At 46.5% G+C, this 13725-nt stretch overlaps 1 protein-coding gene across 5 annotated transcripts in view; it reads right to left on the bottom strand.

Moving 5' to 3' along the window:
• STOX2 (storkhead box 2) overlaps nucleotides 1-13725 on the bottom strand; it is a 226206-nt gene that overhangs the window by 105839 nt on the left and 106642 nt on the right. The window contains exon 1 of one of the 5 annotated variants that reach the window (XM_055276511.2): nucleotides 10659-11289. The exons of the other annotated variants lie outside the window; for them this stretch is intronic. Within the exon in view, the coding sequence (XP_055132486.1) occupies nucleotides 10659-10824 (166 nt within the window). The 5' untranslated portion in view covers nucleotides 10825-11289. Of the gene's footprint in view, nucleotides 1-10658; nucleotides 11290-13725 lie in introns of those variants that run through there. 5 annotated transcript variants of the gene reach the window in all.

Below are 13725 nucleotides of genomic sequence, written 5' to 3'. Positions count from 1 at the left end.
CAAGTGTAGGGAAAATATGTCTAAATACTTCTTTCAGTTATTTGAAAACCAATGGAAATGAAAATCCAAACGAGTTCACTAGGTTAACAGAACGCCCCATTTCAATCACAAGCTCTAGCATCTAATTTAAATGTAAGTTTTATCTTAGATGTTTGGTGAATTCAGAAGACGCTGTTTTATAATTTCACCAAAGATCCACGCCGGAATTCTTAAAAATCCTAAAACCGAAGTTCACATCTCTACAACCTGGTGGTTACAGCTAAACTACCCCAGTTTCCTTCAGTTTGCTCTTTTGGGCCCCTGTGAGTGGGTCAAGATTACTGATCCACCACAATCACCCTAGCGGCTTCTTCCCATCAACCCTGGGGCATCAACCATGCATACGGTTAGAGAAAGATGTGAAATACAGAGTCCACTGAAGCCACTGGGAATGCCAGCAAGACGATGTGTCCCCGTATCTACACATTTAAACTGCTGTGTACCTGCTACACATCTGGCACTCACTAGACACTGGGAGTACAAAGCCAAGTCAGACCCGAGCCATGGCCTGAAAGAGCTTCTAGTCTAGATGGAGGGTCAGAAAAGAAAATGGCAAATGTGTTGGTTATTTCAGAGGTGTGCAAGAAGTGCTGCCGGAGCACAGAGAAGGAGCAGCTCAGTCACACTCCATCAGGTTTCCTCAAGGAACTAAGTTCTAAACACTAGGAGGAAGCAGATAGGAAGTAGAGGGAAGAGGGTGTTATTGGAAAGGGGAAAACAAAAGGGTTCTGGAAGGTCACCGTAGGAAGACGACATGGTTGCAAAGTAAAACTCAACTGTACTTTTTTGTGTAGCTTATGTGCAAGTCACTCTTTATATCAATACTTTGAAGTGACAACGATTGAGATCCTGTTGTGATTCTATATATGTGTCTGATGGGATTCTACAGTTTTATACCCATGCTGGCTCTTTTAATATTACATTGGTGCAAAAGTCATTGCAGTTTTGGCCATTACTTTTAATGGCAAAATGAGTCACAGGGATATAATGCTTCTGTTGTACCAAGCTTGGTTCTAAGTGCTTTACACATATTAATCCACCCAAAGCCCAAAGGGTAGGTACCATTATTATTCCCATGTTGCAGGTAAGGAAGCCGCGGTCCTGAGAAAATAAGTAATTTCTCCAAGTTTACCTGGCTAGTGATGGTAACATCGAACTATGAAGCCAAGCCATGTGGTCCGCATCTCTGCTCTAAATCACTATGCTACACAGCCTCTCAGGAAAAAGAATATAGTAAAATACACTGAGTAACTCAAGGATTCCAGCGAGGGCTGGAGACCCAGTCTTGAAACATGCAGCCAGAGCCGCTTCAATAAGGACACCTCTGCAGCCACCACCAAGCGCAAACCTGCAGCTGGCACCACAAGCAAGGCCACATGGGGCACCACCTGCCAGCTGCCACCCCTGGCCTCGGAATGCCATCATGCCGCAACACCACGTCCGGGGATTCTGTCTCACAGTCCCCATCATCTTACCTTACTAGCACCAGATTAGAAGTCAGGGAGGGAACATCCAGTGGGTGGAATCCAGGTCTCTGGCCCCTGCCCTCCATGTAAAGAAGGCCAGGAAAGTGTCTACACAGCAATTTCAGCATCTTCACAGAGAATGCGGGTGCTGCCTGCCACCAAGGCTGAGAGGTGGCGGACTAGTGTCCTGTGGCTGCTGGAACTAGCACCGCACAGTGGGTGGATTAAAGCAGCAGAAATATGTGCCCTCCCAGCTCTGATGCTAGAAGTGGAAACCCCAGGTGTCAGTGGGATTGTTTCCTTCCGGGACCCTGAGGGTGAAGCCATCCCATGCCTCTCTCCCAGCCTCTGGTGGTGGCTGGCGGTCCTGGGCCTTCCCTCGTTTGTAGACACATCACTCCCATCTCTGCCTCTCTCGTCACACGGTATTCTCCCCTGTGTCTGTGTCTCTTTTCTTCTTCTTATAAGAACACCAGTCATATGGATTTAGGGTTCACCCTATTCCAGTACTGCTGCATCTTAACTTGGTTACAATAATGACCTGATTTCCAAATAAGGGCATAGTCACAGGTACCAGGGGTTAGGACTTGAACATATCTTTTGGGCGGACACATTCGACACGTAACAATGAGGAATGACACAGACACTGAAGAGGTTCAGATACTGGGCAGCCAAAAATGAAAAAAAAAAAAAAAAAAAAAGACGAATACCCCATGCTCCTCAGTCACTACTGCGGCCTTCATTTTCTCTACTAATGAGACAATTTCAAAGCAAAAGTTGGATATGCCGAAAGCAGTAAATGGCATATTAGCTCTCTTAGGGGAACCAACCAGACAGGAATCTGTAGGGGTGAGAAGGCAGTGTTAATCGCAGAGGATGGCTCCTCCCTCTGAAACTACGGCCATCAGACGGATAAGGCCAGGCAATAGTCCTGCTACCCCTACTGCCCACGGGCATCTGCCAAATCTCTCTCTTTTATCTTCAAAAAAAAGAAAACTTGGCCTGGAGGGGCCATCACAGATTAAAGTAGAAAGATAAATGGAGACTTTGACTGTGTGTATGAGTTACCTAAGCCATAATTTTTCAGCGGGATAGGTATATGACAGATGTTTGAAATATACATTATTTACATATCTGGCCTGGTCTTTTGTGCTGCTACTTGCAGAGCTCTCTTTTCAGACCTGACTATAGATATCAAAAACATATCCCTTCTATCAACAATGCAATGGCTTCTGAATAAATGAGAACCCTAATAAAACAAATTCAAGAATTAAAGGGCACTTTACTTTCAGCAACAGGAAAGCGGACGGTCTCCAAGCAATCCTAACCTCGAGTTTCCAGGTTTCAGAAACCCAAGGAGGACTCTGAGTTCATGGAATCCAACTGAACCTCCTTTTGCTGGAAATAAAAATCAGTCATCTGCTCCCCTCCAAGAAGGGGAACAGAAAGCACAGAAAGCCAAGCTATTCTCGTGTTCACAACGAACACTGCTGCACAAATGACCTCCAACCTATATGCCTTTATTGTTCACCTGTACACCTGAAAGCCCTCTGTGGTTGGAATACCAAACCATTAGCCCAAAATGGAACTCATTCTCCGCTCACTTTCTGCAAGTTCATGGTCATTTACTGCATTCTTCCAACAGCAACAAAATCAGTTGCACCTTTTTTATTTTTATTTTTATTTTTGAGACACGGTCTCCTTCTGTCACCCAGGCTGGAGTGCAGTGGCACAATCTCGGCTCACTGCGGCCTCAACCTCCCCAGGCTCAGGTGACCCTCCCACTCAGCCTCCCAAGTAGCTGGGACTACAGGCACATGCCATCAAGCGTGGCTAATTTTTGTATCTTTTGTAGAGACGGGGTTTCGCCATGTTCACCTTTATTTTCTTTCACCTCTTAAACCCAACCACTTACAAAGAACAGCCAGTTCCTTTGTTCTCCCAGATTCTCCCCTTCCTCTTCATAACCCTTTCCACCTTGTCCCATCCCCGCTCCCTTGGCCTACTCAGGTTTTCCACTACACGGTGTGAGTACCACTCAGGTACATGGGTTCATTTTGGGTAGTACCTAGTTGAATATTTTTTACTGAAAGAATTAAATGTCCATTTTAATAGGGATTAGAAAAAATATATAATTATCGAGGGAAACCCATAATTTCATAGGAAATGCAAAATTTTTTCTTTAATTCACTTAAATACAAAAGTAGATCAAGTTAAAGAGAAGTATTAAATAGGTAACAGTATAGTTGGTATGTGGACATATTTTTAAAATCTTGAGGGTGGTGTGCTAATAATGCCTAGCAGTGCTGGGTCACACAGCTTTTTTGTTTGTTTTGTTCTCGACCCCTCCGTCCCCCCACTCCAGACAAAGTTTTGCTCTGTCACCCAGGCTGGAGTGCAGTGACACGATGTCAGCTCACTGCAACCTCCACCTCCAGGGTTCAAGAGATTCTCCTGCCTCAGCCTCCCGAGTAGCTGGGATTACAGGCACACACCACCATGCCCAGCTAATTTTTGTATTCTTAGTAGAGACGGGGGTTCACCGTGTTGGCCAGGCTGGTCTCGAACTCTTGACCCTGTGATCCGCCCACCTCACCCTCCCAAAGTGCAGGGATTATAGGCGCGAACCGCCACGCCCGGCCCAGGACACACTGTTCTATGGCCGTCATCTTACTGCTTGATTACCACATCAACCCCCAAACACCACCCCTCTGGTCTCCCAGGCTCTAGACGTTCACAACATGCATCTATCCTGCAAGCCACTATCTGACACCTCTTTAAAAAGGCTCCTTCCATCATTTCTCTCCCCAAATCACAAATGTGTTACCTACCCCATAAACTCTGAATCCGCCCAAATTTCAAGATCCCACACATTATTTCTAGTTACATCCCAGAGTTACAGTAAGACAAATTTCGCACACCCATTTTCATTTCCAGCTTCGTGCCTTGGTTTGTACCTGCTTCCTCAACCTCCCCCAAATCCTTCTCCTTCTCCATCTCTTCAAATCGACCCACTTCTTCAAGACCAAGTAAGTCCTCCCTCCAGGCAGCCTTTTCTAAGCAAAGCCCTTCTGTTCTCGGAATCCAGTTCCACTTGTAGCAACCACATCAACCACCCCCAGCTTGACTCTTGATTGTACCCTATTATTTAGTACTTTCTGATCATCCACTCATAGCTTGTTGGTCCTGTCTACCAATCACAATGGGAGATCTTCTCAAAAGCAGGATCTTAGAATACATACTTGTAACTTCTGCAGTTACAAAAAGGTGACTCACATTAGGACTTCGAGACTTCATTCAACTTTCTAAGAAGTCATGTTTTAGGCACTCATTCCATACACATTTACTGTGTGCCTGATACATGCCAAGCTCTGTGGTTGCTGGCAAAATAGAGATGCGAATAAGGCACGTACTATCAGTGAGGATTTCACCATCTAGACCAGAGACACACATGGGTTGTAAACTCGTGATGTGGCACAATGTGACCGTGTTGCTGTAACACAAGTACAAAACAAACGTCATGGGAGCGAATCACTCTGGAAAGGATCTGAGAGACGATGCAAGAGAAGGGGGCATAGGAGCTGGTTCTGGAAGGCTAAAGAGGATTCTATCAGACCTGTAAGGACGGAGAATGCATTCTGGGCAAAGTCACATAAACTACAACAGGTACACAAGGTGACAGGCACTGCCACAGGTAAAGAGCTCCCAGAGCCCAGAGCACGGTGTGAGGTGAACAGCAGGGAAAGAGAAGAAGAGGTGGAAAAAGTGAGGGAGATTATACTGTGACGTGCCCTGGTCTATGATTTCATCCACAGGCGTGATGGATGGGAACACTGGGAAGGGAAGCAACATGAGTGATTTTGCTTTAGGAGAGATTTTAAAATAACAAAACCAAAACAAAACCATCAAAGCCCTCTGGGGACATAAGGAGGATGGATGGAACCGGAAGAGAGGTCTGTTTGGTAGATAGTGTTAATAGAACAGAAGAAGAGTTCCGCAACAGAGATGAAGAGGAAGAGACAGGTTTTAGAAATATGTAAGTAGGAGGAGCACATAGAATCTTCTGATTGACTGGCTGCGCGTTCTGATGTTAAAGAAGACTAGCCTTTTCCTACTTCAGGAAGTTTACGCCCTACTTAAAAAATTACCCACGTCCTTTCTTTCTTGTGTTACTGTGGATAAGGTCAATTTGGAGTAGACTATATCTATACTCTCACAAATTAGAAGAACCTCTACTTTATACCTTATACATTAGGCATCACACAGTCTCTATCACTGATTTATAAAAACATGTCCTAAATTCAAAAGTTAGCATAGTACCCACTGGCAAGGGTCCAAGCAGATTTTGCTTTTGGTTATAACCTGCATTCCGCCTAAGCAATCGTGTACCAAAGAGTATACTATCGTCTGAATTGTCCTAAGTCTCCGGGGTATAGGGAATTTGAGGCCAGAATTGCTCTGGAGGTGCAGAAGTGCTAAGGTTTTTATACAATATACTCATATTCCTTTTTTTCAAATAAAAACATTGGAAAGAATGTAAAAGATATTGAAATACCAAGAGAGGTGACCTTTTGTAAGCCCACTCATGCTCTCCTGGGAAATAAAGAATAAAGTCATTCACCACCAAGTGTAATATTCCTCACTTCCACTCGCCTGATGAAAGGAGTCAACATAGGTAGTTTCAAATTAAAACGCAGTTGGAGCGGCTAGGCTGAAAATGGATCTCTACAAAGAGGGAAAGGGACGTGACAGGATGCTGTTTATTAAAACTTGCATATGATTATAACTTGTCAGGTCTTAATTTATTTCTTCCCCCCTCATTACTCTGGTCATCAGGGCGAGTCCTAAAATGCATACATTTAATGTAACATTTCAGGATGATAGGGAATAGGATTGTATTGCAAAAGGAGCACTATTCCCACATACGGGAGACACCTGACTCCAAAAAGTAGAAGAAGGCAGAGGTTTTGTCTAACAATTTATGTGTAAGTGTTCAGAAGTCTTGCACTTGCTCATGACAGAGCCACTGCAGAGCCCAATTCTGTAATGGCAGCATGGAAGTGGGGGACTCATTACAGATGGAGAGAGGTCATATTACTCGCCAGGGACACAGCTGGTTTGTGGCAGGCCCAGATTAGAACCTCCAGTGTCCATCTTCCACTCCCAGAAAACCCTCATGTCTCTTAAAATAACAGAACATAAGGAACTGGAACACACGGTCAAATGTGCCCCAGAATTAGTTTCTATAAAATGAAAACTAATAAACTAATCAAGGTGATGAGCTGGCCATTCTTCCCCAGCAGACAAAACCGCTTTCAAATTTCTTGCAATGTCTGTTTAGGGCTTTTATCTTTCTTTTCAAAGCCTTTAAAACCATAGTATTAAAAATGCACGCTTTACTCCTTAAGGATGTTATCAAAATGATAAGCCTCAAACTCAAATGGGCCAGGACTTCGCTTTCTCATTCAGAAACAAAGCTTTTAAGGATCATGTGCTGTAGAACCTGTATAATGAAAAAATTACTTTCCATGCTTGATCAATAAGAATGTCCCCCAAAACTTTGGTGGCATTATATACGGAATATAAAGAGGTGCCCATCCCCAGGGCTGGGGAAGGGGAGAGTGAAGGAAATTAAAAGTTAGCAGCATCATTCATGTGAAGAGATTACAGTTCACATAATTCTAACAGAGAAAGCTCTCACAACTTCATCAACAAAAGGTTTGGGGCCTCGAAAATCATTTCACAGAGACAAATGAGCGTGTTTTCATACATAAAGTACTAAGCGTTCGTTATACAGATTTGCTCCTTTGTGGGAGTTTTACTTTTATCTCTAGTTCATTAATATCGTAGCTTCTAGTTTTAGAAAATGCCCAAGAATGATCCCACATCCATTTGGTCCAATCCCTTTTCTTCTTAAGATAACGCCATGCACTTTTTACCATTCATCTTGATTTGAACAAAAGGCAAGATCTTCCCCTTTCTGCCCAGAAACCACCACTGGGAAATTAATATTCAAGATGAACAATGAAGTCATCTCATGGCCTGTGAACTTACTGGTTGCTAGGAAGCTCATGAATTCTTAGGATTTCTTCAGATTTGATAGCATGAGTTGGGAGCTTAAACAGTCACATAAGGCATAGTCTTCCACACTTAAAGTTTCAGCATTCTCTAACTGTCCTTTTGCAAGTCCTCGCTAGTTTATAGGTGCCCGCTCTAACCTCTTGAGCTTAAGTGTAGTTTATCCTGAAGGTATCGGAAAGGCCAAGGCTAAATGTCAAGCCTATTGCTATAAATCACATTTCACACTGGTAATTATTTATGGAGAAAAGACTGTTTGAAATGGTGCTGTCTCATTAGAAAGCTATTATAGAAGCCTACAATGTTGCTTGAAGCACCTACTGTGTGATACGGGATGCTAGACCAAAAGGAAAATTATTAATATCTATTTCTTGAAATTCCCAAGGCTCTCTCATGTCCTGAAGTTTAAAACTAAGTGACTGTTTCCCACAATTTTCAGAATATTTGTTGAGGGAGGGGGTCTAAAAAGTCTCTTAACTGAAGTTATTTTAAGTCATTTAGTACATCTCTGAAAGGCTTATCTTGTCCTTTGAACCCAAGTAATATCCCCACAACAAAAACCCTTTTTACTAAAAATCAAGTATAAGAATACCAGCAGTAATTAAACCAAATGGCTGGACAAACAGAAAGAAGAAATATGAAAGGCCTCATGTATTTCCAAGTGGTTTCATTTTCTACTCAACATTTTATGTGACAAAGGCTCTGTTTGTATCCAAAGTCACTAACTTGATAAAAGTGGATCTCCTTTACATTTCCTAAAAGGAAGAGAATGTCTTATAAATCATTTCCAAGTGTTTCAGTATATCATCTATTTCTATCAATACTCACATTTTGAAAGGAGCCATATTTGTAAAGGAAATAGATGAAGATACACATCCTTCCCAACCCAACCCCCAAAAGAGTTGCACATGAGAAAGACTCCACCTACTCTCCCAATCTTCATTGTAGGTGTTCGTCTTCATGTTTACTATTTCCTTCCATAGCAGCAACACCTGCTTCTTATTCCATGTATTAGCTAACATTTAAAATAAAGAATAAATGATAAGCCTCCCTCCCTGGGCAAGAACCATATTATATCCAACCCTATAACCCCATGAGAATCCAGCAAGGCACTTCGCTCTTTGGGGGCACGCCATAAAAATGCTGAATGAATGACAGCACTTTTCTTCCATCTTTTGGTCTTCAGGCTTCTCAGCAGTAACCTAACATTGAATCTGAACAGAAAACCGCCAACCTAAAACAGGTTATCCTTCATTATCACCATAGGACCATCTTACCATTTGTGGATCAAGAAGTGAAATAAGGGAATCAAGTACAATTAAAAGCTTCTTCCTCAAGCCCTCAAAAATGCCTCGCAGCACCTGCAATAGCAGACAAGTTCTTTTGCAAAGAATGAAAATGTGATAATGAGGTAATGCCAAGATAGATTAAAAAAAAAAAAAAAAAAAAAACTGGCTCCCTGGAAATGTGCCTGAATCATGAAACAGAGTGTTGCAGGTTTGTTGAAGAAATGATGGCCTCCTATAGCTTCACAGTTGGTGTCGGGACCGGTTCCTCAGGAGGCATAAGAAAGGGGAACTATGAAGTGTGGAATGAAGACATTCAAACCCTAAGTACATGAAACCCAGGATTATCTGAACACTCAGTGCAGACGTGGGTTTATGTACATATGTTTTGAGGTTAGGTTTGGATTTAGGTGTGTTTCAAAATTTACTGCCACAAGTCTGAAGAATATAGCAACCACAGCAGCGACTTAAATGACTGAAGTATAAACTGTAGTTGTCACTTTCTTTACGAATTTGGCTTTTCATGAAAGGGAAAATCAAGGGAGCCTTATTGCCAAAATAGTACAACATCCTTATGTCGCCTGATTTTGCAATAAAAAAGATGGTTCTTTTATTTAGGCTTTATGTTCGTGGAAATGCGGTTGCAAGGCATTTTTGAAGCATGAGATGCTGACCCCAGTTAAAAAGGACTTGCTGTTTTAGGAGAAAGAGAGTAAAGCTAGACTCTAAGTACCAACCACAAGCTTAAAATGATCTTCCCAGTTAAGACAGGGCTCAAGAGTGATTTGGTACAGTATGTGGTTTAAAATAAAATCTCGGTTCTTCCATTACAGTGTGCTTAGAAGAAAATCAAAATTTCTCTCTGAATGAAAAATAAGAACCGATGCCTTACACATCATTACATCCAAGTGGTTAACGAGAAGTAAGGAGAAGGCAACGGAAGGTTTCCAGGCTTTCCCTCCTTCAGCATTTCCCTCAAGAATTTCATCCCTGGGTTCCCAAATCAAACCAAAGCCATTCCGTTGTATTTCCAAAAAAAGAACTGGCGCCTTCAGGAAGGCTTTTCACAGCACTGCATTTTAAACGGAAATCTTTTTTGAAGCCTTCCCTTTCCATTTACCGTTCTGTTTGTCTTTCCTATCTGACATGCAAATACATGATACAGCCTCCATTCTTTCCATACAGCCTAATTCGCAGCAACATATGTTAAATCCACACAGAATCATGTGAGCATTCAATCCGCATCCACACCATTACCCCCACAGAACGCGTTCAGTGAGCTCCAACACAGTTCTCCGCGTGCAAATCAGAGGAGCCAGGGATGTCTGCAGGACTCTCCCCTGACTCAGCCCATCCAGAGCTGCGCATGGAACCTGTTCCTTTTGGAGAACAGGGGGCTGCTGGAAATACCCACTCAGATAACCGGCCACAATGCAGGAGCCAGCAAGCCTGGCACTGCAGGCAACCCTGGGCGCAGGATCCTCCACAAAGCTCAAGGAGGCTGCAGCGCCGGGGCTTGCAGTCATTTATCTCCCTGCAGCCAAAACGCCCGGCTCGTACCCTCTCCCTCGTTTTACCTAACTAATAGCTCTCCATCCCCATATTGAGAGGGCCTGCTGTGGATCTTGCGGAGGTACAAAATGGTGGATGGGAGCTAATTTTTTCCTGCTTTCCCCATAACTTATCGCATCCATCACTGCCCGTCCTCTCCTCCAAGCACCCGGGCCGCGGCGTACCAAGCACGTCCCGCGGCCCCGGCCCAGGGGCAGAAACGCGGTCACCAACCAACCTGATGTCATGTAGCCCCGCGAAGCCTGGGGCGCGAAGGCCGCGGGGAAGCGCTTGTGCAGGCGGTAGTCCTTCTCACTGCGGGACCTCATGCGGTCCGAGGCCCGATCCGAGAAATCCGAGCTAGGCCAGGCTCGCCGCAAGGTTGTGCTCCGGGTCTTCTTCATGGTGGGGAGGGCGACCTGCCGCCCCGATCCTCGGGGCCTCAGCGCCGGGGCGCAGCGCGCTCCTTCATCCGTCTACGGCGGGCACGACCCGGGCGGACTCTGCGCACATTTTCCCAGCCCCTCCTCGTCGGCGTCTACACCGCCAGCGGCGGGTCTGGCCCTCCCCACGCCCCCCCACACCCCCACGGCGAAGGCTCCGATTTTACACACGTCCCACAATGCATTACACTTCATTTGCAATCCGCCCGGCTTATAGCTTCCAGATTCCTGGGGGGAAAGGCACGTTAGGAGGCTCCCCGGCCGGGAGGAGGCGGGGAGGGGGCGGGCGGGGTGGGGGCGCCGAGACTTGCAGCGTGAAGGCAATGGGAGCGCAGACAATGGCCCGATTCAGCGCAGGAGTGCTTGGCCAACTGGGAGCCACGGCACAAAAGACCCAAACAAATGAGGCAGCCGAGGCCTCCGGGGCTGACCCGGGATCGGGCGTGCGGGAGGCCAGAGGGGCGGCTGCAGACCCTCCGCGCCGGACAGCTCAGCGCGAGGCGTGGGGATGACAGTGTCCGAGTCCTGTCCCCGCGGGCCTATCAGCCGCACGGCCCGCAGTCCCCGGCGCTGGCTGGCTCGGCCTCCGCTGCAGTCCCCGGGAGGCAGTCTTCATCACAGAGGCTCGAGCGGGGGGCGCGTGTGCACAGGATCCGAGCAGGCTCTGCAGACAGCAGCTGCGGCGGGCGGGCTCCTGCGGAATCCAGGAAGAGCCCGCGTCGTCCCCGCGACTGCAGCGCCTCGCCAATCTTCCCCTTGCCGAGGCTCCGGGCGCTGTGCGTGCGCGCGGATGGGTGGCTGGGTGGGTGCGCCGACACGCATGTGCCCCCTACACATGCATGCTCCTACTTACTGGCCGAGGCGGCGCCGGAGCCATGGCTGCCAAGGACGCCGAGCCTGCGATCGACCCCCGCGCGGTGGCAGCGCTGCTCGGGCGCGAGCGCGCGGAACGGCTATTGAAGGGCAGGAAGCAGGACAGCCGCCCAGTCTCATGCTAATCACCAGGCTGCCTTAAGTTAGAGCGCGGTTCCCATCAGGCTTCTCATTTTCATGTAAAACACCCGGCGGCGGCGCGGGACCCTTGGCAGCTGCCCCAGCCTGGAGCCAGCGCTTGGATATTTACATATTTTTAGGATGGTCCCTCCCCCTCGGAGAGAGACAGCGAGCCAGCCTTCGTGGGAACGGGGAGATCTGCGGTGCCCTGCCTGGCCCACCTGCGCCAACCCCAAAGGAAGCTAAAGCCAGACGGAGGCGGCGCCACGGCGAGCTCCCCCACAACCGCACACGCTGGGGCGCCGGGTCCACGCAGCCTGGAAGACTCAATGCAAGTGGCCTGCAGCGCTTCCTCTCTCCCTCTGGAGTCCCGGTGTAAGTCACCGCTAACCGGCTACGCTGCATTCAGGTCCACAGCTCTTTAGATGGCACGGCTCTGCACAGCTGCTTCTGGTCCAACAACCAATCGCTAAAGGACAACAATGCGCGCGGCGCGCGAGGGGAGGAGGGGCCAATGCGCCGCCCGGGCCAGGCCGCTGGGCCCGGGACGCGGGCCCGGGACCCAGAGGTCACGCCGAGTTAAAGGCGCCCAGCCACGTTGCTGCTAACCCCGACCACGCTTTGCACTGCCGTTCATTCGAAAACGGTTAACTCCTCGATTTGGGTTTCCAAAAATGCTTTGGTACAGTAAACAACGACAAAAATAAGCCCGATTTCCTTTTTCAGCGCTGCATTTTATTTGACATGTTGGCGCATTTTTTCATCTGTGACAATGCAACGTTCAAAATCATATTTATGCTGTTGTTTCATATTCACAGGTGCCAAGATGCAGAGACAGGGATATTAAATCTTTATGGGGCTATGCTTTTAACAGGCTGATATCGCAAAAACAAGCCAGTGGATTCTAGCTGGTTAGGATTCAGGAAGTTCTAACACAATCTGTGCTATTCCAAGGCTTGAATTATTTGAGGGGGGTAGCAAGGATCTTGAAGAACCAGGCAGAGCAGGATGGCGTTAAGCCACAGGCATTATAAAATCTAGAATTAGAGCTCCCCTCATTCAGATCTCAAGACTGCTCTCTATAACCTGTGGCCACTGTACTACCTCTTGGGATACCCAGGGTAAATAAATAATCACTAAGTAGCCTATGGAATTTATATTTACATAATCAAAATGTATTACTGTCAACCAATTCACTAATGTTCTATGGTTTTTGTTTTTAATTAGGAAAGGATAGTCCCCCAAAAGGCACTTGTAGTTCAATGTCTTCTTTCCTGTAAGAGAACTGCTAAGAACAGAAAGATTACAGCTTTAGAAGTTATAAAAAGCTAGCTGTATAAAGCAGGGATCCCCAATTCCCAGGCCATAGACTGCTTGGATATTTACGTACCCCACAGATATTTACGGACCCCATGCAGCTTCTAGTCAGAGGCCCTAGGAACCAGGCAGCACAGCAGAAGGTGGGCAGTGAAGCTTCATCTGTATTTACCACAGCTCTCCATTGCTTGCTGGCATTACCTCCTGAGCTCAGCCTCCTGTCAGATCAGTGGCCGCATTAGATTCTCATAGGAGCGCAAACCCTATTGTGAACCATGCTTGGAGGGATCTGGGTTGCGTGCTCCTTATGAGAATCTAATGCCTGATGATCTGTCACTGTCTCCCATCACCTCCAGATGGGACTGTCTAGTTGCAGGAAAACAAGCTCAGGGCTCCCACTGATTCCACATTATGGTGAGTGTATATTTATTTCATTATATATTACAATGTAGTAATAAAAGAAATAAAGTGCACAGTAAATGTAATGCACTCAAATCATCCCAAAACCTTCTGCCCTCCAACCCTACCTCCACCCCGGGTCCAAGGAACAAC

Source organism: Symphalangus syndactylus, chromosome 4 (assembly GCF_028878055.3).
Source record: "Symphalangus syndactylus isolate Jambi chromosome 4, NHGRI_mSymSyn1-v2.1_pri, whole genome shotgun sequence".
In the NCBI taxonomy this organism is placed as follows: Eukaryota; Metazoa; Chordata; class Mammalia; order Primates; family Hylobatidae; genus Symphalangus; species Symphalangus syndactylus.
The sequence above is the reverse complement of the archived record's forward strand: the minus strand, read 5'-3'. Positions and strand labels throughout refer to the sequence as shown.